General features: G+C 42.3%; 2 protein-coding genes across 2 annotated transcripts in view; both read left to right on the forward strand.

The window, feature by feature from the left end:
- The window catches only part of LOC141007274 (lissencephaly-1 homolog A-like), a 16,790-nt gene extending 15,554 nt beyond the window's left edge, over positions 1-1,236 (forward strand). The window contains exon 11 of the mRNA XM_073479620.1: positions 1-1,236. This exon is cut by the window's left edge and continues 42 nt beyond it. Coding sequence (XP_073335721.1) covers positions 1-32 — 32 coding nt within the window. The 3' untranslated portion in view covers positions 33-1,236.
- Positions 1,237-7,561: 6,325 nt separating this feature from the next.
- On the forward strand, positions 7,562-23,057 carry mntb (MAX network transcriptional repressor b). The gene is made up of 6 exons (XM_073479284.1): positions 7,562-7,862; positions 11,359-11,944; positions 12,039-12,080; positions 12,412-12,523; positions 18,300-18,492; positions 19,044-23,057. The coding sequence occupies exons 1-6, from the start codon at positions 7,790-7,792 to the stop codon at positions 19,853-19,855; spliced, it is 1,818 nt and encodes a 605-aa protein (XP_073335385.1). The 5' UTR covers positions 7,562-7,789; the 3' UTR covers positions 19,856-23,057.
- Positions 23,058-23,645: the final 588 nt, after the last annotated feature.

Here is a 23,645-nt window from a genome sequence, read left to right on the forward strand (position 1 = left end):
ATCAGACAGTCAAAGTCTGGGAGTGCCGCTGAGCCCTGTCCTGCTCCCTGCCCCCCTAACTCCAAAAGCAGCCCCAGCCTACCCTACCCCACCCCTCCCCTGTACCCTTACTCCCAGCCCAGACCCTCACCTCTCGCACTCCAAACCATAGTTGACCATGACGCTTTACCTTCTCCCCGTCCCCTCCCCTCGCTCCCTTCTCTCCCTCCCTCCTCCCCTACATCGGTCCAGCCCTATTAAGATGACTATTGTCCTTTTATGTAAATTATCCTGGATGTAGGGTACGCTTAATAAATGTCACGCAATCTCTGACACATAAACACACTCAAAAAGATAAGAAGTATTCCTTGCATGGTGAATCAAACAAAAAAAATTGTATACTGTTAAATTTGCCGAATTTGCATACTGTTCTCATGACTTCCTGTCGAGTCAAAGGGTAAATATCCTTGTGTGCTGGCGCAGGTGGATTTCGGTTAACTGACTGACTGCACCCCTTGTTAGAGGGGGTTTTGTTTTGTTCTACTCCATGCCTCCATTGTTGCGTTCTGTCACTGCGTGGATGGTGATAGAGAAGGTGCGAGGAAAGTGAGCATAAAAGAAAGAGAACGAGTGGAAGCTGTCCGGGAGAAGACGATTACCAGTGGAAGAAAAAATTAAACAGGATGCAGCTCCCTAGTCGAATCACACAAGGTTCTGTGGGCGAGTGCACGTGTACATGTGTGTATACATTGTGTGAGTGTGTGTGTGTTTGTATATTATGACAGGAGAATCTCTCCGCTGTCTGCTCTGATGGTCAGAGGAGAGAGAGGAGGCAAAGCTTCTCACCCACTGTGTTCATTCGTACTACTTCATCTCTTTTAACAAACTTGCTTTCTAGTAGACACTCACAGGACCTTAATGATCCCTAAGCTGCTGAGAGCACAGGCAAACACGCCCCATAGCAAAAGTGTGTGTTACAGAGGTAAAAAATCTGCTCACCTTTTATGAGGTTTGTGTGTGTGTGTGTATGTCGGCACAGAGAATCGCCCAGTGCCCTCTCGCTCGCTATCTCTGCCTTGTTAACCCATTGAGGGCTCCCTCACACGGGATTTTCATTCTGCTTTCTGTGGTCTCACTGCTCTCTTTACACACACATACACTCACAAATGCACATACACGCACAGTAAAAGTTGTGTATCAATATATCTGGATGTCATTGTTTGCAACATAATGAAATAAAATTCTGTAAATATAAGATATCAATGTGTGTGCTTTTCTTTTGAGGGAAGGAGATGAGATGGAAAAGACTTCTGGGAATCAGACAGGATTTACCAAGTCAAAGTTTCATTGTGAGGTCAGATACTGCAGCACACCTTCAGTTCATCTCACATCAAAAACATACCTGTGCTTTGTCAATCTCTGTCAGTACTCATATTTCAAAGCAGACTGGTATATTGGAAGATTGTCTGTCAGAGTATTCTGTTAAATTCAAAATCCCAAAGCTGTACTCCCAAGTACTTTGTAGTTAGGATTTTTTTAATTATTATTTGGCCCTTGGAGCTGAATTTAATCATTTCTATGATTATTTGTATGTGTAGTTTCACTGGATTGTGTTGAACCCAAAAGAAAATTCTAAACAAAATCATATCTCCACCAGTTTTCACTTTGTAGCAACCAAATGTTGACCACATTTTGTTCTATCACATCTAAAAAATATGTGGTCCAGCATAAAAAAATGGATAGACGATCTTGCTAAATATTGCTTCGCAGCTGAAAAACAATTTTTAACTTATTTTGACTGCATATTTCCACAAGGATTATTATAATCTCCTTGAAGCTTTTTCTTGTGAAAGTGTTGTCCTTGTAACTTTCATTATCGTTACAGTTTCAACTTTTTCTTCAATTTGCAAGTGCATTATCACTATTGATGAGGTGCCTGTGCAGAGCCCAAAGGATATTAAAAGACGATATCCACCCCAGCCACAGTCTGGCAAGCAATACAGAAGTATCTGCTGCTGTACCACGAAAATAAGGAGCAGCTTCTTTTCTCAGGCTGTGAGACTCCTCAATTCCTCCTTATCACCCCAGCTGAAATATTTGTTTTTATTTTCATAATTTATTAGTTAATCATCCATTTATATAAGTTTTGTTTTTTATAAGAAGCATAAAGGAATCATGAATTTAATCTGTCATTATAAAACTTTGACTGTCCCACAAATTTAGGTGCTTATTTTAAAAAAGGGTCTGACAACTTAAAATCATCAGACTGAAGTGTTTGGAGAGAAATGGGTCACTAGACAAAAACTGGAGAAGAACTGCTCTAGACAGCGAATATTATTTATGTATAACTGCTTGGCTGTGGTGCACAAATGTAGATCTGGTGCTACACTGCGGCCTATCTTTAGACATCTTCTATCTGAGCAGGGGTCACATGCAGACTGTCAATGCTGGCATTAACTCAGGTAGTAGAGGAACAGATCAGTCCTGACATGGTGGGTTTTAATTTTAATGAAAGAGGAGGACGCTCGTATAACAGACAGTTTAATAACTTGTGACGTGTATTCCTCAGGTGTAGCCCAGTTACTTAGACTACAAGCTCAGACTGGAGAGGCAAAGACATCAGGAGGCAGCAGGGACAGTTCAGGCCCCCTTATCAATTATGTACGGTACCACAGCGCACACACACCTGCTCACTCACCCACACAGCAATTATCTTTTCTCTGTGCTCTGCGATACGGCAAGTGTGCACGCACCACACCTTGATCTCTCCTGCAGGTCTGTGAGGGCAGAGTGAAGCTTACAAAGGACATTTATTACAGCACAAGGTTTATGTCATGAATTGTGACACAGTGGACTGGACTGAAACTGGTGAGCCAGACTTGTGCAAGGAGAAGTGAGAGGTGGCTTCATGGGACCTAATGAAAGGATAATAAACCTGTCTCGGTCTGTAACTCCTGTTTCTTAGCAGAGGCACTGGAGTAGAAACATTGGCCTACATCCGCCCGCCACCACTCTCCTCTCTCATGCCTTGCACTCACATTTCCCCTCATGCAAGCTAAAGAAGGCATCAAAACAGGGTGGTAGAAGCTCACTTTCTCATTTATATTGCTTCTAGGTCACCCATTTCCTCTCCTCTCCCTCTGACAAAACTGTTGATAAAGATTCATGGCAAAGAGAGAAAGCGAAAGGAGCTGCAGGGGAAGTATTAGCCAGCATTGATTCAGATTAAGCTGGCATGATACGGAAGTGTTGAGAGGTTTCAAGGTCAGTGTATACAGCAGGCCTGTCTCTGTCAGATGCAGCACTATCGATTCTGTCAGAGACGACTGAACAATTTCATTCAGCAGGATTGCTTTTCTTCATTAACACATGCAGGCAGATACTAGTAGTTTCACGTGCAGACAGCTGCAGGGTCTGTATTAATATATAGGTTTGTGTGTCATCCCAGTATATCTTACGTGACTCCCACTATAGTTTACGTGACCAGCTTTCTAATCCCTGTAAAGCCTGAGGAGGTCGGTGGGGAGGTTGGAAGCAGCTTCCAATGAGGTATGATATGGGATGTGGCGCCCTCCAGTGGGAGCATAAATGGAGAGGTTCAATGTCCCTATAAGGGAAAAAAACAGCCACTTCCCTGGATAAGTGAGCAGTGGTCACATGGATGTCATGACAAAGATAATAAACCTTAACATCTTGTGTGTCAGGGGACGCAGCAGAGGAGAAACTTCAGAGCGTGAAATTGATATTTTTGTCTTTACAATGAAAGTAAGATCCTCAAGGAAAAAGTGGACTTGACTGAGTCATGTTTTCCAAGTCTCAGGCTGCGGTTGTAATAAGAGTTGTGGTTTGTGTAAGAATAACTTACTTAAAGGAAAAGTTCACCCAAAAATGAAAATTCATTCATTATCTACTCACCCGCATGCCGATGGAAAGTTGGGTGAAGTTTCATAGTCCACAAAACATTTCTGGAGCTTCACAGCAAAACAGCGTTGCAGCATTCTCCTAAACAACTGAAGAAGATGGGAACTTGTTTTAAAACCTCAAAGACAACCGGAAAAAAAACCAACCCTTAAACGGATCCATACTGATCTGGTGTAACCCAAGTCTACAGAAGCAGATCCTAAATTAATTTAAAAAGACGTTATTTACACCGTTCAGTCAAGCTTGTGCAGCAGCTACATTGAAATTTTGGCTTAAAAACGGGTGTAAATAAAATCTTTTCAAATCAATGTGGCATAGGGGTGAGCAGATATTGACCGAATTTTCATTTTTGGGTGAACTTATGCTTTAAGGTTCAGAATGAATGCTAAGTTTTCAACACCAAAATGAATCTAAGATCTGATGATGTGTAGATCAGAGCCCGACCGATGCTTTATTTTGGGGTCTGATGCAGATATACACGTTTTTTGTAATGATCCTTCAAACGTGTCACCATCATCCAAATCATTACACACATTGTGACAAAGATATGTAACAGAGGCAGAATATTTTATAGTTATCAATAAACTTTTTTGTGCACTGAAAAGGTAAACTTCTCTTAGAATTTAATATTTAAAAGCATCTTTTTCTGCATTATAATCTCTAAAAAAAAAGTTTTCGTATCAGTGCATATCTGACAACAAATACACTGATACGATATACAATATATTTAATATACTTTCGGCCAACCACTTTATTAGTCAGGCTAGTGGTGATAATATGTCTACCACTTTTCATTTACAGCACATTGTCATTCTCTGAGATTGCTTAACAGGAAGTTTTTAGATTTTTATAGTGTATATTGATTTATTTGTATCATTGCTAGTTTGCCTTTTACCTATCTCTTTCTATTCTTTTATATAAAGGCACTGTATGAATCTGCCTTATTTTATTATTTTAACTGTTCTCTTGTTTGTAAAACTCATGTAACAATGTTTTGAAGATGCTATATTAAACTTTATAAATAAAGTTGTGAAAAAAAGTTGTTGTGAAGTTAAAATTTGGATCCATTTGATTTATTTGGTTATTTAAGTTTAGCCTTTCATTATGGACATGGTCATATTTAGCTTTGGGGTAATGAAAATAAGTTGCGATTGTAAATTACATTTTTGGTTCTCCCTATGTGAGAAATGTCAGAACCCCCTGCTATTAAGAGCCATTATTCAAATACAAGGCAAGCAACAAATCCACAAGTTCTAAGTTTGATCAAAGCCAAACAATTAAGGTGTTTTTTGTCCACTCATCACGCCTGTGACTCCACACACTCTTTGATTTATGTCTCCTTTCTTGCATTGCTTCCTCTTTGTCTCTGCTTGCTCTGTCTATCCACGAGTGATGCAGCACTTCTAACTGGGTCAGCCCGTCCCTGCCTCACATCCCTCCCACCCTCCTCGTCTCTCAAAGCCACCTCCTCCTCCACTTCCCCTTTTTCCTCAGTATATGCATCCGTATAGTTTTTTTTTTCTCTACTGTTGCTCATGTGCTTACCATGTGCAGCAGCTCTCTCCTCCCTGCTCTCTCCCTCCTCCCTGCTCTCTCCCTCCTCCCACTTTTCTGCCTGATTCATTTTCTGTCATCCATCCTCACATGATATCTCAGCCTGTTGCAAAATGACCACCCCAGCCCTCTTTACACACACTCACACACACAGTCACTTTCATGGGTGTCTCATAATATTGACTTTTTTTACAGGTCGTAATGGTGTTAGTAGGTTTGTATGTGCAGGCAGGACACATGGCCTAGCGATGGCAGCTCTTATGTACTTCTGAGCTGCTGTTTTGATTGGTCGAGGCAGTCAGACCCTATGATGCGGTGAAGGATATATACGACTGAGCGATGCCCAATCAAAGACTGTTACTATGCAGCCATGCATGCATTACATACATGCATCTGTGTACAATACAGAGGCAAACACATCGCTGTAACATAAACTATAAATCATAACACTAAGACAATGTGACAATTAATGTTTCCCCTGATGGAGATATATTACATAAACCACCATGTCCTCACATAACATGTAACGCATCCAACATTACGTTCGCATACACAATATCCACAGACGAAGCAGTACACCATAGCATATGGAAATGAGGAGTAGGTGCAGAAAAAGAGAAAATCCTTGTGATGCAGTAAATCACAGACTTTTTGAGTGAGTGAGACAGAAATAGTGGGTGTGAGATGAAAAATCTAGAAAAGGGATGCAGTAAACTAGCAAGAGGAGAAACAATTACAACCCAGCATGAATACTATAACATACCTGCATATTCAGTTTTTTTTAAGTTAATAAATTGATTAGAAATATCCTGAAGGTCTTTTGGCTGCCACTTATTATACATTTTTTGAGGAAAATTATTATTTATAGTTATAATTATAATTATTAATCATAGTTGTTTTATTTTTCCATAAAGAGGCAATGCCATTTTTGTTAGGGGAAATAAAAATATACTATTTATGTCTTAAAAATCACAGTAGACTATATCACATCATCTAAATGTAAATTTCAATATGAGCTTTCAAAACTCATTATCAGGGATTTCTGTACATAATTTAAAGGGGCACTATGTAGTTTTGGAGATAGATATTCAAACTCAGAATTTTAATGTTTATTAATAATATTAACAAGGTAATAATACAAATCCAGAAATATTTATTTTTTTCCATAACTGAATAAACAAGCTGTTTTTCAGGGAACAATAAGGTCCCCAGAACATTGTTTGAAGCTAGAAAGGCGGCAGGGTCCGCCAAATGTAAACAAAGTAAAACAATATCTCAGGTCAGTTTGTTTATTCAGTCATGAAATCGAAGCGATTTAGTTTATTGAGTTTGTTTAGGAATAAAAAAAAAGAAAAAAGCCAATGAAGATCCATCTTTTCTGATTAAAATGTCTTCCTGAAAACTACATAGTGCACCTTTAACATAAGTTTCTCGTCTTAACCCAACACACTATTTTAATTAATTGATAAAACTTCTGAATTCAGTATTAATGGTTATGCTCTTTAAACATAATCCTAATAAACAATAATAATAATATTAATAATATTAATAATAGTGCATTTTGGCCAGCTTCCTCTCCTCAGCATTCACTCCCATACACTGGTAAACCCCGCCCCTCATCGTTTGATTGACAGCTCTGATCCCGAGACAGCAGGGTGGCCAGTCACGCTCTCGCCATGCAAATGAGCCGCGCTCGGGCCGGGCGGGTGCCCATGTGGACCAGCACCATGCCTTGTTGTTCTGAGCGCTGATTGGCTCGCTGCTGCCTGATTGTTCTTCATGCGCTGCGGGCCAACGGCGGGAACGAAAACACGGAGGACTGGCGGCGCGGAGCGGACTTCCGTTTCGCGACTGGCACAGAAATACGCGACGACGCCATGAGTGCTTTTTGCTCTCGGGGATGTCAGAAGAGGTTTCGGTGGAAGTACGAGGGCAATGCTGTGAGCTAGGAGGGTCCACGGCTGTCGAGCGCGGAGTAGGAGGGAGCGATGCGGTCGCCGGGTTTTGTCGGAGGCCGTAGTAACAGGGCGGGGCAGGAATCCGGGAGGGGCGGGCCTTGACGAGAACACGACTCGCCTTGTTGTGTGTATTCCCGTGCTCTCATCGCCATCTTGTTGCAATCCTATTTTTTACGTATGCGAGGATCTACTTTCAGTTCGGCCGGATTAAAAATCGCCCGTTTGCTTTCAGGAGAAACACAAGGGACGGAAAGCTCGGGCCCGCGAGTGTGAACCGTGCATACGGCGCTTCCTACCGGGACACTACCTACCCCCTCGGTCTTTTTCCTCCTTCCGTCCCGGGCCACCGGGTCGCCTGCCGTGAGGGTTTACGCGCAATGAGCATCGATACACTTTTGGAGGCGGCCAGATATCTGGAATGGCAAGCCCAGCAACAACAGATCACACGTGGTAAGTTCATCAGCGGACTGGTGCATTGTGCTGAACATACATGACACCAGCCAACAGTCCGTGCCACATCCTAAACTGCCTTTTCGGGCACCGTAGCCTGTTACTATCATCGGCTGGGGTTTGCATTTTCAACCGACCCGCCGATGATGAACGGAAGCGTTTGTAGTTTTTGTAAATCATCCTGGGTTCATGCCAAAAAAAAAGAGCGACCGAAGTCACTGCGAACTATCCGCAATTCCCGAGTGGTTATTCATCGCACACATTTGTCTTCCCCCAATGCGGAAACGGTCAAAGTTGTTTTGCGAACTACTTTGCGCGCTCTCGGCGTGTGTGTGTGTGTGTGTGAGTGTGTGTGAGACAGTTTCCACACTGAAGTGACTGGCTGTACGCGCGCGTGTGTGTGTGTGTGTGTGTGAGACATTGCAGAGGAGTTCCTGTCAGGAACCGTGGTTCATTAATGGAGTGAATCTTTGTTATGGAGCAGCTCGCTTGAGAGTGTGCACCTTTTTTCTGCAGTATACTAATCAAAAAACGAAAATATACCCCCAAAAAACTCTGCTAAAATCAGTTTTATTTTCAACAGAGTTCAACACGTCACGTATCTCCGTATCAAAGAGTCTCTTCAGAATCGATTTGCCCCAGTTTTTTGTCCGTCGAGCACCGGCAGGGCGGTGGCGAGCAGAGGCTGCTCTTTACATAATACCCTGACATTGCTCAGCTATCTTATGACACACACTGGGGCGGGCCCTCACGCGCTCACCCCGTCCCATTTGTGTATCTGCGCGCGAGCGCATGAAATACTCGTGTGAGTGTTCCTCCGATCGATTCAAAACCGATCAGTTGCCAATAAACGTAACGATCACAGGCTCGACCGAAGCAGACAGGGGGCTGCTTTTTGTGTTTCTCCCCTCTCTGATGACGTGTCAGACAAATCAACCCCCCCCCACCCCCCGCATACTTACCCTACCGCGTGCTAGGATCCACCCACAACGACCACGTGCACACAAACCCCCCCATCCCTCCCCTCCCTCCTCTTAGATACACACCTACGCGCACACAAACACACACACTCACACGCACGCACCCATCGTCCCCGCCCTTCCCATTCAGTCTACTGACAGTGGCGGGTCAGAGGGAGAGGAAGGGGGGTAAGTAGGGCAGCCTGCTCACCCCCACCGCGGCCCAGCCTCTCTCAATGCAGGAGTTATGTAATTTACGTTTGCGTGCATCTGACAATCTGGAGCATGGTGTGTGTGCGCGCGTGTGTGTGTGTGTGTGGATTAGATTGTAGTACACAAGCTGGAAAAAGAAATGGGCAACAACATACTCTCAGCTATTAACTTAAAACAAAGAATAGTTGTGTTAAGTTTTGCAACTTCATTTTGCTCCTATGTGAAAAAAAGTGCATCTTTTAAGAGTAGAGCTGAAATCATACTCATGATATTTTAGGGGATGTTTTGTAATATGATTGAAAATTACCACATGGCAAGTGTGTTTTTTTAAAAATATTTTTGGTGCCCCCAAAACATTTCATTTGACTTTTATTGCGTATCCATACACACGCTTATATGCACCCATATCCCAACATCCCTAACTAATTTTTGCGTTGTGTATTTCTCAATAATTTGAAATGTCAAATGCATTTAATAAATTATAGGACTGGGTGACAAAATTAAGTATCACAATATTTTTGCCCTCAATCTCAATATTGCATTAATATTGTTGGCATGACTATAGGTGCTTTCACAAAATACTAACACAATGAGATTTTTGATAAATAATCATCAGCCTTGCAGAGGTAAATCCCCACTGAGTAAAGGCGAGTATTACAAAAATGTGTGAAAAATCTGAGACAATATATAATCGCTTTTCACAATAAAGATATAATATGGATATATTTTCCAACCCTAAACAATACTATTGTGACTGCAACTGATTATTTTCTCAGTTAAAAATGTCAGAAAATAGTGAAATATGTCCACTGCAATGGAGATCTTAGAACCACATAATGACTGACAAATCACTGAAATGATTAATCAATTATCCAAATTGTAAATCAATTTATTTGTCAATTGACCAATTAATCAAATTATTCTTTCAGCTGAAAGTGCTATGATAAGATCCCGTCCACTTCTCCCTCACAAAAAGAGGGAGTGGTATCTCTGTTTTCCACTGCTCAGCAGGAGATCCAAGAGATGAGAACACATGAATAATTCAGATTCAAAAACAACTTTATTGTTCATTAATGCAGGCAATAATGGGAATTAGTCGTCAGGATTTATGGTGTTACTCTGAGGTTGCATTATTAATAGTGTCCTAATTTGAGTGTTGTCAAATCCCCCAAAATAAAAAAAGCACGTGTTTCCAAAAGTGCAGTGTAATAGATTTGTTGTGCACATCATCATGAGGGCAGTATTTAACTGTGCAGGCCTTCTCTGAGGTGAACTATTGCCCCCGGGTGAGAGGAAATTGCGTCATGGGGAGTCTGCAGTTTCATGGTGAGACGCAGTAAAACGTGTTACTTAACACGCAACCAGGCATGTTGGCGTGTGATGTTTCTGTTCAGTTCTATAATGGTGGTGATTGCCGGGCTGTGTGTTGGTTTTGTGCAAGTTTGAGGAATCCCTGGGATCTTCTAATGTTCGTGTTTCTATGGTAACTGAGGGCTTTCCACATTGCTTTGAGTCTGCCTGCTACGCTGTGCAGTAACTACTCACTCATATCATTAAGTGTGTGTGTGTGTGTGTGTGCCTGTGTGTGTGCGTGCCATGAGCGTGGGAACATTCCCGTCCTACCATGTGATATTTAAAAATCTATCTTAGGCTTGTTCTTTTGCTTTTTGTGCTACCACGATGCTTCAGTCATATGTTGTCATTGTGCCAACTGGAGATGAAGCAGCAGAGTGGATCCTTGACAACAGTCCACTGCTGTTGGTCAGACGGCCCTGACGTAGCCCCGGGGTACAAGCATGCTCGGAGCGGTCCAATCACAGGGCAGACAGAGGGGTGTTCTCTCCAGCCATGAAACAGACACACAGACAATTTCTGTCGTTAATCCCCCCCCCTCCACATGATCTGATTCCCCAATGACATCATTCCTTGTGTGTGTTTGTGCACGTTTTGCCATCCACACTGATAAAGTGATCTATAGCACAACAATGAAACAGCTAAAAAGATACCCCGAAGGAGGCTTTGTCATTTATTGGATGTTGGTTAATAACTTATTAATGATTTCCAAACAGGATGTTGTGTGTGTGTGTGTGTGTGTGTGTGTGTGTGTGTGTCTATGCATCAATGTGGTCACATACTGTTTGCTAGGGCTTGAAAGACACTTGGAACAGAGTCATGAGTTTTCCTTAAATTTGAATGGAGACCAGGTTGTGTTCACTGTACTGTTGACTCTTCTGTTTGTCTCCTCTTACTTCTCATCCTTTCTTACTTTGTATTATTTCCATTGCTCACTTCTTTTGTGCATCTTCTTTTCTTGCCTCCTACAGAGGAAGAGCAGCGCAAAGAGAAAGAGCTAATCAACAGGGAGGCAGAGTCAAGGCGTGTGGAAATTGTGACCTCTCTGTCTCAGCCAGTCAGAGCCAACCACATCACCTGGAGTGATGACACTCACCGTCAACCGCTGCATCAGCCTCCCGCCCCTCCGCCCCCATCTCTCCCACCTCCTCAGGTCCCCATCGCTGTCATCCCAATGGTCCCAGTTGTCACAGCGACTCCCTCGGTCCCGCCCCTCCCGCTTACAACGCAGATTGCTACGGCGGCAACGTCGCTCAACAGCTCCCCGCCAGCCAAGAACGCTTCCTCCCCTCCACAGCTGCAGCAGCAGCCGACCTCTCCTCACCTGTTGTGCGCCCCCCAGATGAAGGTAGACACCAGTCAGCAGCTGGTTGGCGCAAAGCCTAGCCAATCACAGCCTCAGGTTCAGATTCAGTACCCCACCTCCATCAGCACTAATGGCTCTGGCTCTCAACATGCACTGGTCCCCCATCAAGCCCCGCCCACGTCCCAGCCACGGCCTAATGGAGTGACGATGGAGGATATGAGGGGGATGGAAGGAAAGAGGAGACCCGGAGGGTCAGTTCATGTGTGTGTGTGTGTGTGTTAAAGTTGATATAAGAGTGTAGATGTGTTTATGGTTGTATTTAATCATTTATTGTGTGTTTTACAGAGCGGGGACCAGAGAGGTGCATAATAAACTGGAGAAGAACAGGTTGGTGATATTAATGTGAAATTCTCTTCAGTCAGTTAGTGTTAATTCATCAGGAATTAAGGAGAAAAGCCCTGTTTTGTTAGCTTGACCACCACATACACACATTTTTCTGTGTATTTAGTGAGGTATGTAAGAGTTTCGACAGCCCTAGGGCCATGGCACTTCCTCAACCTATACACAACCATGAAATCTTTATCAAGCATGTAAAATTTGAGTCATGGGGCCCTCTTTTAATGAAAACAACTTTGTGAACCGCTCAAGCAAATGATCGATTAATTAACAAATGAATATCTTCTAAGACTAATGACTCTTTCTCATTTCTCTGTTTCAGGCGAGCGCACCTCAAAGAGTGTTTTGAGACGCTGAAGAAGAACGTTCCAAATGTTGACGAGAAGAAAACCTCCAACCTCAGCGTTCTCCGTAGCGCTTTGCGTTACATACAGGTACAGTTTCAATATATTTTCTCAGCTTTCCCTCAAGTTTTTACACACCGATGCGGTCTGACACAATATTCTGGGCACTACTTGCTACTTGTTTTTCATTGTATTGTTTTCATCTTTCTCTGGTCTTGAATTGATTGGTTCTGCTCTGGGAACAGCACAGGCTTCGGTCCAGTGTGATTGATAAACAATGCCTGTATTGTTGGCCATTAAGCCGTTCTGTGTTGGTTGGTCTCTTGTGACTATGATATGGCATCTGCCAAATACTGGTGAATCAGCCTATAAGAAAGAAGTGAATAACTGTTGTCCTGAGTCTATGCAATGTAATGACTAATTTTGAAGTTTACTTTTCTCAAGAACATTAGTTTGCATTTTTAGTGTTTCAGTGAGATTCTTATCTAGTAGAAACGTTGTGTAACTCCATCCTGTTTTCATGTTGTGTCATGTACTATGAAATAGAAAATGAGCTGTTTTTCCTAGAAGAACTAAATAACCGGAAAGGATGAGAGTAACATTTATATGGGGAAAGATTTGTAGCATATTGTAGTTGTGTTGGATACTAACGTTGCATCGCTGAGGGTGGTGTGGAGGAGGGAACTTGTATAGCCTGGAGAGGTGAGTTTTTAGTCTACAGAGATAAATGATGGAGGACTTCTGCACTGTGGCACGAATGAATTGCCGCCTGGAGCCAGATGCAGTGGTTCCTTTTCTCGCGTAGGAGAGGATTCCTGGTATTGAGTTCAATGGAATATGCAAAGGGGAGTGAGTGGAAGAAGCTAAATTAGGCCATGAGAGGGAAGAGCTTGTTCATAACGAGACTGGCTACATGATCTTGAGCCAGCCTGCAGGGAGCACACATCAGAAGGATTTGAGTCTGTGATAGGAGATGGTGATTGGTTTGATATGAGGCAGAGCCAAGGTTGAGGAAAGTTTAAAAAGTGATGTGCAGCGGACTGGTCTTTCTGTTCATCGGACATGAAAACAAATCCCAACAGCCGACAGTATAATGGTTGGAGCTGTGAGCGTTAGTTGGTTAGTCTGTCAGTCGGCTGGAAACGGACAATTAATTGAGCATAAATGTTCACAGTCACAGCTCCTCAGATTTTAGGCATTTACTGTTTTTCTCCATTTTATATGATTGTCAATGGGGATTTTGTGTTTGTCGTCGGACACAGCAAGCAATTTGTTGATGTTCCTGTAGTCTCTTGGAAATTATCAAGGGCATTGAGGGCATAGAGTAGAGTAATGCCACAGCTAACAGTAGGTACTGTGTTAGACACCGTCATGCATAGGCTGATAACAGGGCAATATGGTTGAAAACAACATCACAATATTAGTAGGAATATTTATCAGTAACACTGTATGGCCAATTTAATATGAATTACACATAAAACAACTAAACTAATGTAACGTCAATGAAATGTTTTACTCCTATGCATCGCTTTTCACAAAACTCTTCACATTTGTAAAACCTAAAGATGCCTTTTTTGTCTTTGTAAATGTAAAATGAACAGTTTGTTGATATAAACACAATATGACTCTACAGAGAGTCGATAACAATTATCTGAAATTATTTCCCAATCACTAAATTAATCTAATACAGCTGCACCATTACCAAACCTTAGAAATGAAAGTTAAATGTCCAGCCACTTCTCAGTGTGTTTCTCTGCGCTCCCTCTCCTCTGATCTGTCATATACCCGACAGGTTTTTGTTGTAGATGAGTGACTCGCCCCCTCTCTTTTTCCCTCCTCTCGCGGTACCTCTCCTCATTTAAACCTCAGTCTCGCTCCCTCTCTGAGAGCCATGTGAGATCTGAGCACATGGCTAGCGCAAGCCTGATGACGTCACCGAAGCTCGCCCACTCTGATTTGCTCTGCACCGTTAGATTGCAGACACAGTGTGCAGCACAGGGTGCACTAACAGAGCGGTGCAGCAGGGTTTATAACAGTGGAAAAGCTGCAGATTTGCAACAGTCTTATCAGATTTTATTTGTCTTTTTTCCCCCGGCCATCTCTTGTCTTGATCTCTGTCCGTCTCGTCCCTGCTGTCTTGGAACACTTGGTTACCATAGCAACGGGCAGCAGGTGGTCAGGGCGCTGTAGTCAGTCCTTTCCTCCATGTTTGTCTGCATGAGAGAGTGTGTATGAGTGTGACCAAACCAATCAAATCTTGCTTTTATTGGTCTTTTTGTCGATGGTTATGGATGATGGAGCACCAATGTGAGCCCTCAGGACTTGAAGCGTTTCCATTCAGTCCTAACAGACAATCGTTGTCCTCATATCAACCTTGTGAAGATCACACGTCAACACAGATGCATGTGTGTTTAGGGCAAAGACACCTGTCAGGCCAAAAATAACAGCTCAGTTGAGTCATTTTCACCTTTTTTTATTAGAGGGGACGTGTTGAAAGAGGAAAGATAAAGGAGGTGTACATGAAGCTGAGGAGGAGGACCGGGGAAAGGGGGGGAAGGGTGTCGAGGGAGCGATGGATGGGGGAGTGGAAGGAGAGGGAGTGTTGGATGAAAGTGTAGAGAAGGAGGAGGAGGAGGAGGGGCCGGGTTGGGAGTGATCTGACGCACCAGACTGGCAAACGTCCAGTCACATCACTCCTTACATGTAATTACCCCGATGCTTCACCCAATTAGATAGCTCCTTATGTTTTTTTTTTACAAAGCAGCCAAATCCTCACGGATGAGGTTGCCAAGGAAACTGCTATGGGTGACAGCTGTTTCCTTGGTGATTTGCTGCAGGCCTAATGGTGTCTGGGTTTGTAGGCGAGGACCTTGAAATGATGTTCATACGTGCACAGGCGCACACACAGAAGCAGCTGTAGTTCCTCTGTGGCCAGCTTGAGCTAGATGGTGTGTGTGTTTCAAAGAAAATCTGCTGTCTGTGTCTGTGTATGTGTGTCAGTAGTGTCATGCTTTGTAATGAAGTGTATCCAGTGAGTGTGCATATGCAGCAAACACACAATAGATGATATGGTAAGGCACAAGGCTGTGTGATATGGCGATACATATTGTGTGACAATAGAAAATGTATTGTTTTGGGATACCCTGGTAGCTCAGTTGGTAGAGCGTGTGTCCCATGTACAGAGGCTGTGTTCTCACCACTGCGGGTTCACCCCATTTTATCACATAAAGCCATGAAAAGGCCAAGAATATATATATTTAAACAAAAATAGAAAAGAAATCAAAGAGAAGATGTATTGTTTCATTGTATGCTCTATTGTTTATTTAAGCAATATAAGATGAGAGGGCTTGCTTTAACATCATTTGTAGGCTCAGTTCGAAAGCATCACTTAAGTAATGCAGCTATTACCAACAAAATAAAATATATAATTCAAATTTATTTGTGGGGCAATTAACTTAAAATAAACCTTATGGCTAGGGTTATCTCTGTTTCCATGGAAATACATGAGATCTGACTAATAACTGGAAAACAAGTGTAACGTGTAATGAAACTATGCGCCCTGTTCGCCGGCTCAGCTGACGGAGGATGCATTTCATCAAGGTTGAACAGTTTCTGTGTGATCCAAACATTTCCACGAACTACGTTGAGTTTTAAAAAGTGCAAAACTGAAATTGTGTTGGGGAAAAAAAGATTCACAACATTTTCTATCTAATGTAATATTCTGCTTCGATCCATATTTTTCAACGTTTAACCTTTCAAAAAAAAAACATTTTCAAATTTCAAATAACGTTTACTCTGGCTCGCTGCACACAGCAGCACAATGAATTATATTCATAAAGAGAGTTGATTTAATAAAATAGGACTAACTCACTTAATCCAATTAATCACTTATATAAGTATGTTGGAGAGCTTTGCAAAAGTTCATTATTATTCTATAAAAGTTACTAGAAAAATAGCCAAACTAGAGATGATATTGGCTCACTGTGGTTCGTGATTTATTTTCATGATTAAAAACATTTCAAACCCATCCCACTCTCTGATTTATTTCACAAATTGCACCCTGTGTATAACAATAAATATATTGGTTTTGCTCCAGCTCTGGCAGTTATATCGTTAGCATGGAGTAATATTTTTAGTGGTGAGTAAGGTGTGCCGTCATGCTGATTTGAGCATGTTCTAAATGTCTCGGTGACCAATCAGATTGCTTGATCAGAACTACTTGTTGTATAATTCAATTTGCCGCAAATCACACTCTTTACGGCAATATTATTTGTCATTTGGACGACACTTTGCATTCCTACACATGGCATGTATACAGGAAGGAAGTTTCAATGAAGGCAACACAAACAAATGTGGAAGAGGGTGACTGACACGGAACAGGAAGGACTCTGACCAGCCAGGACAAAAGCCAAACTGCGGATATGTTTAAATCTGTTGTCAGATGTTAAGACTATTATGACGTAATTGTTGGAAATGCTTGAGCGGATTTGCTGTAATTTCCAAAACCACCTGCTTTTCACATATGATCCCTAAAAACTGCCCCTACAATTATGGGAAGAGGGGAGGGTGTTAAATGAGAAATGCCAGGCTGTTATAAGATTGCAGAGTTCAGCAGGTTTGGGCTCGGGGCTGTTGGAGCAAAGAGGGCTGAGAAATAGGACGGGAGCGCTGAGGAAAGTGGGCATGTGTGTGAGGCTGCCACATGTCTGCAGAGAGTAAACAGGATCCTGTGTTTATGTTTTCTTTTTGGTTGCAACAGTTAGGCAGGAAACTTTATTCCCCCAAAAATGATGTTGACTATTTACCACAAGTCTACTTGAATGAGTTTCCAGAAATGTAATGAAGTCAACCAGCTGCACACAGCAAAAACTTACTGGTATGTGACTGGTTTCTGTTTACCGACCTAATCCTATAGCCCGATTCCTTTCCCACCTCGCCATCTTTTTCCCTCCTCCCCCCTCTTCCTCATTCTTTCCTTGTAATCTCTGTTAATGTCCTTAGCCCGTCGTACTATTTGGTGTTCATGCATCAGCTGACCCACACAGAAACTGGGTCACAGAGACAGGGTGGTGAGGCTGGAAAAACTGTGCTCGGTCTCTCTGGATCTTTCTTTCATTAAGTTTTCTTTCTCTTTGTGCCTCCTGCTGCGATTTTTTTTCCCTCATGTCATTTGTTAAACTACAAACATATTCAGTGCATGACCGTGCCGTGCTGTGAATGAATACTTTGGATCATCAGCCAAATGTGACTAATTGTTACGCTGCAGTAATCCTGTGACATCAGAACTTTTGAGACGATGATGAACTTAAGTAATAGGTGAAAGTAAAACTCCCACTCTGATCCCTTTCTCTCAAAAAAACAAGAAGCATGCTATCCAGGAAATAGGAGGAGCTTAAGTAGATGATACAGACAAAAGCAGTGTGAACTTGCTTGAATTTGCATGCTTGCCTTCCTGCTGGAGAGCGCTGTGTTTCAGGATTTTGCAAACGGGGGGAAATGTGGCCAAGACTGCACAGAAAGAGAAAGTTGGTCTGAATTTTTTTTTCTATTGTCAGCTTTTTGCACAGTAGATATTTAAAACTAATTCTAGTGTCATAGATTCAACATAAGGTTAATTCTCAATTCGTGGCCTGGATCTTTATTTATGAGAGACAGTTTTAATTTGCCCTGTTTTTTAAAAAAACAACATTTTATTGGCCTGTTTCCCTGTTTTATGAGCTGCCTTATTAAAATGCTTTTTAATATTTTAACAGGAAGTTGTGACATTCCCAAGGAAGAGTATAAGATCAGTTTTAGTGACGAAGAAGAATTTTGTACATGTACCAGAGATCCTCATCTACTCTCCTGTCTGTGTCTCCCTTACAAGACTCTGAAGAGGAAGGAGAAGGAGTACGAGCACGAGATGGAGCGTTTGGCCAGAGAGAAGATCGCCACGCAGCAGCGGCTGGCCGAGCTGAAGAACGAGCTCAGCCAGTGCATGGATGTCATCGAGATCGATAGAGTCCTCCGACAGACCATCCAGCCAGAGGATGACCAGGCGTCCACGTCCACTGCCTCAGGTACAGGGATGAGATGTTGTTGAGATGCAACAACTCTCCAGCACACATTATATATAACCTGCATACCTGGTACTCTATACAGAACTAATCACAAGAAGCTAGAAGTCAACAGCAGATAAAGCTTTTTTTATTAATAGGGGAGGTGGGGAAATGTAGTTCATGGTTTGGTTTGAATTTCAGTGAACCTTTCGACTGTCTCTCAGTGGTCTTTGTATGTATGTTAACATTCATGTACACAAACCAGGGCTCGAGACTAATGTTGTCCACTCATCCCAGGGATGATAGAAAAAAGACATCTTCCCTGGGACGCCTCCAGGACAAAAGGGTTTTTATATTTAACTTTATGTACAGTATGTATGTTTTACTGTCACTTAGCAAATAACAAACTGAACCAAGCGCATCTTTTGGTTTGGTTTACATTTACTCAGTGATATTTCCCAGACAGTGGTGAAAAAAGTTAGTCTGGAGCCCGACACAGACAGAGTACATAAACATGGCACTGTTTCATGTATCGTCACATCATGACTAACAGTTTCCTCTCTGCTCTACAGAAGGAGAAGACAACTTTGAGCAGGATATTGACGATGACGATCCAGCTCCACTTCCTGCTCCCACATCCCTCCCGAAACCAACACCTCCCATCATACAAGCCCAGCAGCTCCTCCCCGCGCACCTGTCAATCCAGCACGCAGCCCTGCCTCTGTCTGGTGTCCTGACTTCACCCTCCCCCTCAGCTCCCCTTCCCCCTCAAGCCATTGCTCCTGCTCCGGCCCCCTGTCCGCCCCCTCCGATGCCAGTTCATCCTCCTGCTATGCAGGTCCAGCCAACCGTCATCGCTCACGCCGCCGTCTCCCACCCGTCAGTCATCCAGGCTGTCAATCATGGCCTGCCTGCCAATCACAAGCACCTGACGCACATCGCCCCGTCGCCTGGCCCCACCTCCTCCACCCCTCAGCCAATTGTGGCGGCTCCAGCTGCCACCGCCACTCACCAGCAGATAGCCGCCCAGCCCATCGGACACATCACCGTCCACCCGGTGGCTCACCTGGGAGGTCCGCTTCCATCCCACCTGCCGACCCTCTACCCCCAGGGGGTGTCTGTCTCCCAGCCCACCATGGTGGGCCACATCACCCACACCTTCACCCATCACACCCTGCCACACGTCCAGGCCAATCCTCAAGCTAACACTAACGGAGCACAGGTAAACAGCGCAGCCGTGATGAGCCAGGGGAACCCGTCGATAGGCAAGCCCACGGCAGTGCTGGCCCCCCACCCACAGCTGGTTGGACAGGCTGCCGTCCTCAACCCTGTCACCATGGTTACTGTCCCAACCTTCCCTGTCAGCACGCTCAAACTGGCCTGAAAGAGCAAAAACAGCTGGGGTGGAAGACAGGAGAAGGAGAGAATGATTCAGAACTTGACCCTCCTATCTATAATCAATAGCAGAGTATCTCTGAGAGACGGACACATGAAAATTTACAAAAAAAACATAAACTGTTTTTGGACAATGTGATGAATATCTCCAGAGATATTTTGGTCACAGCTATGTTAGTTTGTGAACAATAACATGAAAGCAGAGTGAGTGGGTCAGGCCATTGTTCGTGAAAATAAGACTGTGACATTTGTCTGCGCTGCAAAGAAAGACCTCTGTTTTACCTTCCTTCCTTGCCTTCTTCTCTCCTTCCTCTCTTCCTTCCTTCTCTCCTTCCTTTACAACCAGAAGCACTAACATAATAAGCTCAGTTCACACTCAGGCATCAAGGATTTACCTTAACTTTTCATTCACTCACTGAGAGAAAACACATGAGAGAGAGTTGTTTGTCGTCAGGTTGTATGGTGATACAGTATGTGCCCGTTTTGTAGTCATATATTCATGATGTCATGTGGGACATTCTGGTGGATTAACGTCACTGATTTGTTTGAGAGCAGGAGGAGGCAGCTCAATCTGAGTTAATGACACACAGGAAAGGGCTTTGATAGAGTGTGAAGGAGACCATGCAGTTCAGGAAGGCAAGAAGTTCCTAATTTATTGCTTTCCAGTTTCTTTTTCATTTGATTTTGCACTGTGATTCTATCACATGAAGTGACTGTTCAGCCCTCCCCATCTTCCTTCCAAATGAAGGTCCCTGATCACTGCACTGCACCAAACACCTTACAAATAGAGTGTCATAATGAAACTGGATCCAATCTGCACTTAAGACAAAAGGATGATTCTCCTTGTGGAGAAGTCTTGGCAAGACACAACATGACCTTTAGCCTGTTGATTACTGCCCAGAGATAGGATTTCCTTTGAGGAAGCCACAATAAATACAGATTTAAAAGGGGTGCAGCAAGTTTGAGATTATTCACAGTGAGAAATCAGAGTTACTGAAATTTGTCATTTGAGAATATCAATTCCTATCAAGTTTTGGGAATAACTGGTGATTTTTGTAATTTAAAAAAAAAAGACAAAAAAGCTCAGGAAACCAGCCAGAATCTTTTTAAAACTCCCAGCAATGTTTGTGTGTGCATTGCTTTGGCTTTTAATACGTTTTCTCATCAGCTAAGATCATGTTTTCCGCCACATCGAGGCCTGATATAAACTGTTTAGACAGCAGTAAAGTAACACATCATGTTGAATAAGGATCTGCACAGAAAGTTGTCTGCGTATCTCAAATGCCTGAATGCCTGCCTGTACAACCACTGCTAACTGCTCTCAAAACATTCAGTGACAGGTTTCCTCTTGTCATGAGTGACGTCTCCCCTCACACGCTGTAGAGCGATGCAGGTTTTCATCCTCTTCACTCTAATGCAACAGCTCCCTCTGCTGCTTCATCCCAGACCTCATGCTGATGTTGCTCACACACCACTTCGGGGCACAATACAGTTTGAACAGTAGTTTGACAAACAAAATCTTAACGTAAGCAGTTATTTTCAACATAAATCGATTATTTAATCTGAAAATTGTGAAAAAAATCCTCGTCGCTGTATACCAGAACCCAGAGTGACGTCTTCAAATTGTTTCTTTTGTTCAACCAACAGTATAAAATCCAAAGACTCTTCATTTACTATCATAAACAGGAAAGGAAAAGCAGTAAATCCTTACATTTCAAAAGCTGGAACTAGAAAATAATTGACATTTTCACTAAAAAAATGACTGAAACAAATAATCAAAATAGTTTGCAATTGATTTACTTTTGATTGACTAATCGCTGCAGATCTAAAAAAGAAATAATCCCAACTCAGGTTTCATACGGCATTGTATTGTACACAGTATGGAGCTGTTGCCACGCGACAAACTCCAATTGCTGAGAAGATTGTGAGATGAGGATGAAAGCTCCAGAAAAAGCTTGAGTTAAGATTTTTTTTGTCAAACAGAGACATACTTCTCTCTCACTGAACGGTCTTGAAATAGCACAAAAAGTACTGAAAAAATGTTATTGCAGCTTTGTGAAGAACAATTTGACAGTAATTTGGAGTTTCAAAATGGTAGCTGTTGTGACGCCCACTTTTCTGTGTGTGTATGTTTATGTGTGTTTATGTGCACATACTCAAAACGTTCACGGCTTCACCGCCTTCTTGCCAGCCTATACGCGTCGCATTAAACCTCCCGTCGGTGTCTGTATACGTCGTCAATGTTGCGTGGATCTGCTCCTCGCCTCCTCTGCTGTTTCTGTATGTCTTGTCTGTGTATGTGACTGTATTCAATATGTTTTATATTCTGTACTATAGTTAATCCTACTGTACCTGTAGCATGGCTCTGTTTTTTGGTTATACAGTTTGCCCTGTGCATGATGTGCGTATGATGTGTGTGTGTGTGCGTGTGTGAGTGTGTGTGTGGCAAGCAAGCTATTTTTTTACACAGAGGTGATTTATGGTATGAGCCTGCTTGGGTGCTATCGTGTGTGCCTATACTCAGTTTTCCTGAACACTGTGACAACTCTGGCAAAACACGGACACATTGAAAGAATGGAAGAGACAAAGATTTACTGTCCTATTTGTTTTTTTTGTTTTGTTTTTTTTAATGTTTTTAAGTTTTCCATTTTGTGACATGGACTGAGACATGGAGTGGAAAAATGTTTAAAAAAAAACAAAAAAAAGTTGCTCTTGATAACACAATAATGTCTAATATTCAATTTGAGTTTTGTAATATTTGTATGTACGTATGAAAGTTTTGTGAATTTGTGATGGTATGCACGTTTTGGCATATGAGTGTATGTATTCTCAAATTTTAAAATGCTTGTTTCTTTTTGGTTTCGTTTTGCATGTAGATTGCCGTTTTAGTTTCTTTTGTTTAAAGGTTTTGTTTTTCCGTTGTATTTCTGGGACCATGTACAATACTGTATAACGCAGGCAGGATCTTGGACCTCATGCTACATTGATATTATATATGAATATAAAAACATGTTTTCCCTATGGAGAAAGTTTTAAGTTATATATCGCCTGTACACTTTGGGCTGCCTTTTAGATCTAACTGTCCACTGTTTAAGATAACAATGATGATAATGGATACAACATATTAATGATGAAGAATTATGCTGATGAAATAATAAAGATTCTTAATAAATCTTATTACATTTACAACATATCTTGCTCCTGTGTTTATTGCTCTTCTGTAATATATAAAACACAGACATGAACTGAAGTGAGAAAGCTTTTTATTGATGTTTTGTTCTTACGAAACAGCAAAATGAAGAGATTAAAAATACAAAACAAGAGAAAAACATTCCACTCACAAGTAACGAAACATAAAAAATGTAGTTTACATATTTAAAAACCGTCAACATCGCTACAATGACCCCTAGATGGCAGTGTTACATCACTATGAAGGTTATTTATCAAGACGTCCTGGAACACAACCATAAAACAAATGGAATATAAGTAATTCATTTCAGCAGCAGAGCAACTCTTTCCACCTGGCTGTGAGCCGGTGTGACCTGCTGAAGTGCTCTTGAACACTGAAGGCTCCAGGCCGGAACATCCTTCTCCTGGCTGCACGTAAGAAAACATGTCACCTTATAATAACCACCATGATTATACCTTGATCAGGCCATGATTATACCTTGATCAGGCCAGTCCCAATAAGATCATATTTCTCCCATATTAGCCTCTCTGCACTGGCCTCCTGTAAGGAATAGTATTTAAAATCCTCCTCACACACAAAGCCCTTAAAG

Source organism: Pagrus major, chromosome 13, assembly GCF_040436345.1.
Source record: "Pagrus major chromosome 13, Pma_NU_1.0".
NCBI classification, from domain to species: domain Eukaryota; kingdom Metazoa; phylum Chordata; class Actinopteri; order Spariformes; family Sparidae; genus Pagrus; species Pagrus major.

Coding starts and splice junctions, on each gene's coding strand:
- mntb (XM_073479284.1), top strand. CDS start 7,790: ATGAGCATCGATACACTTTTGGAGGCGGCCAGATATCTGGAATGGCAA. Junction 7,863..11,358: donor GCAACAACAGATCACACGTG/GTAAGTTCATCA, acceptor TGCCTCCTACAG/AGGAAGAGCAGCGCAAAGAG. Junction 12,524..18,299: donor GCGCTTTGCGTTACATACAG/GTACAGTTTCAA, acceptor CTCCCTTACAAG/ACTCTGAAGAGGAAGGAGAA.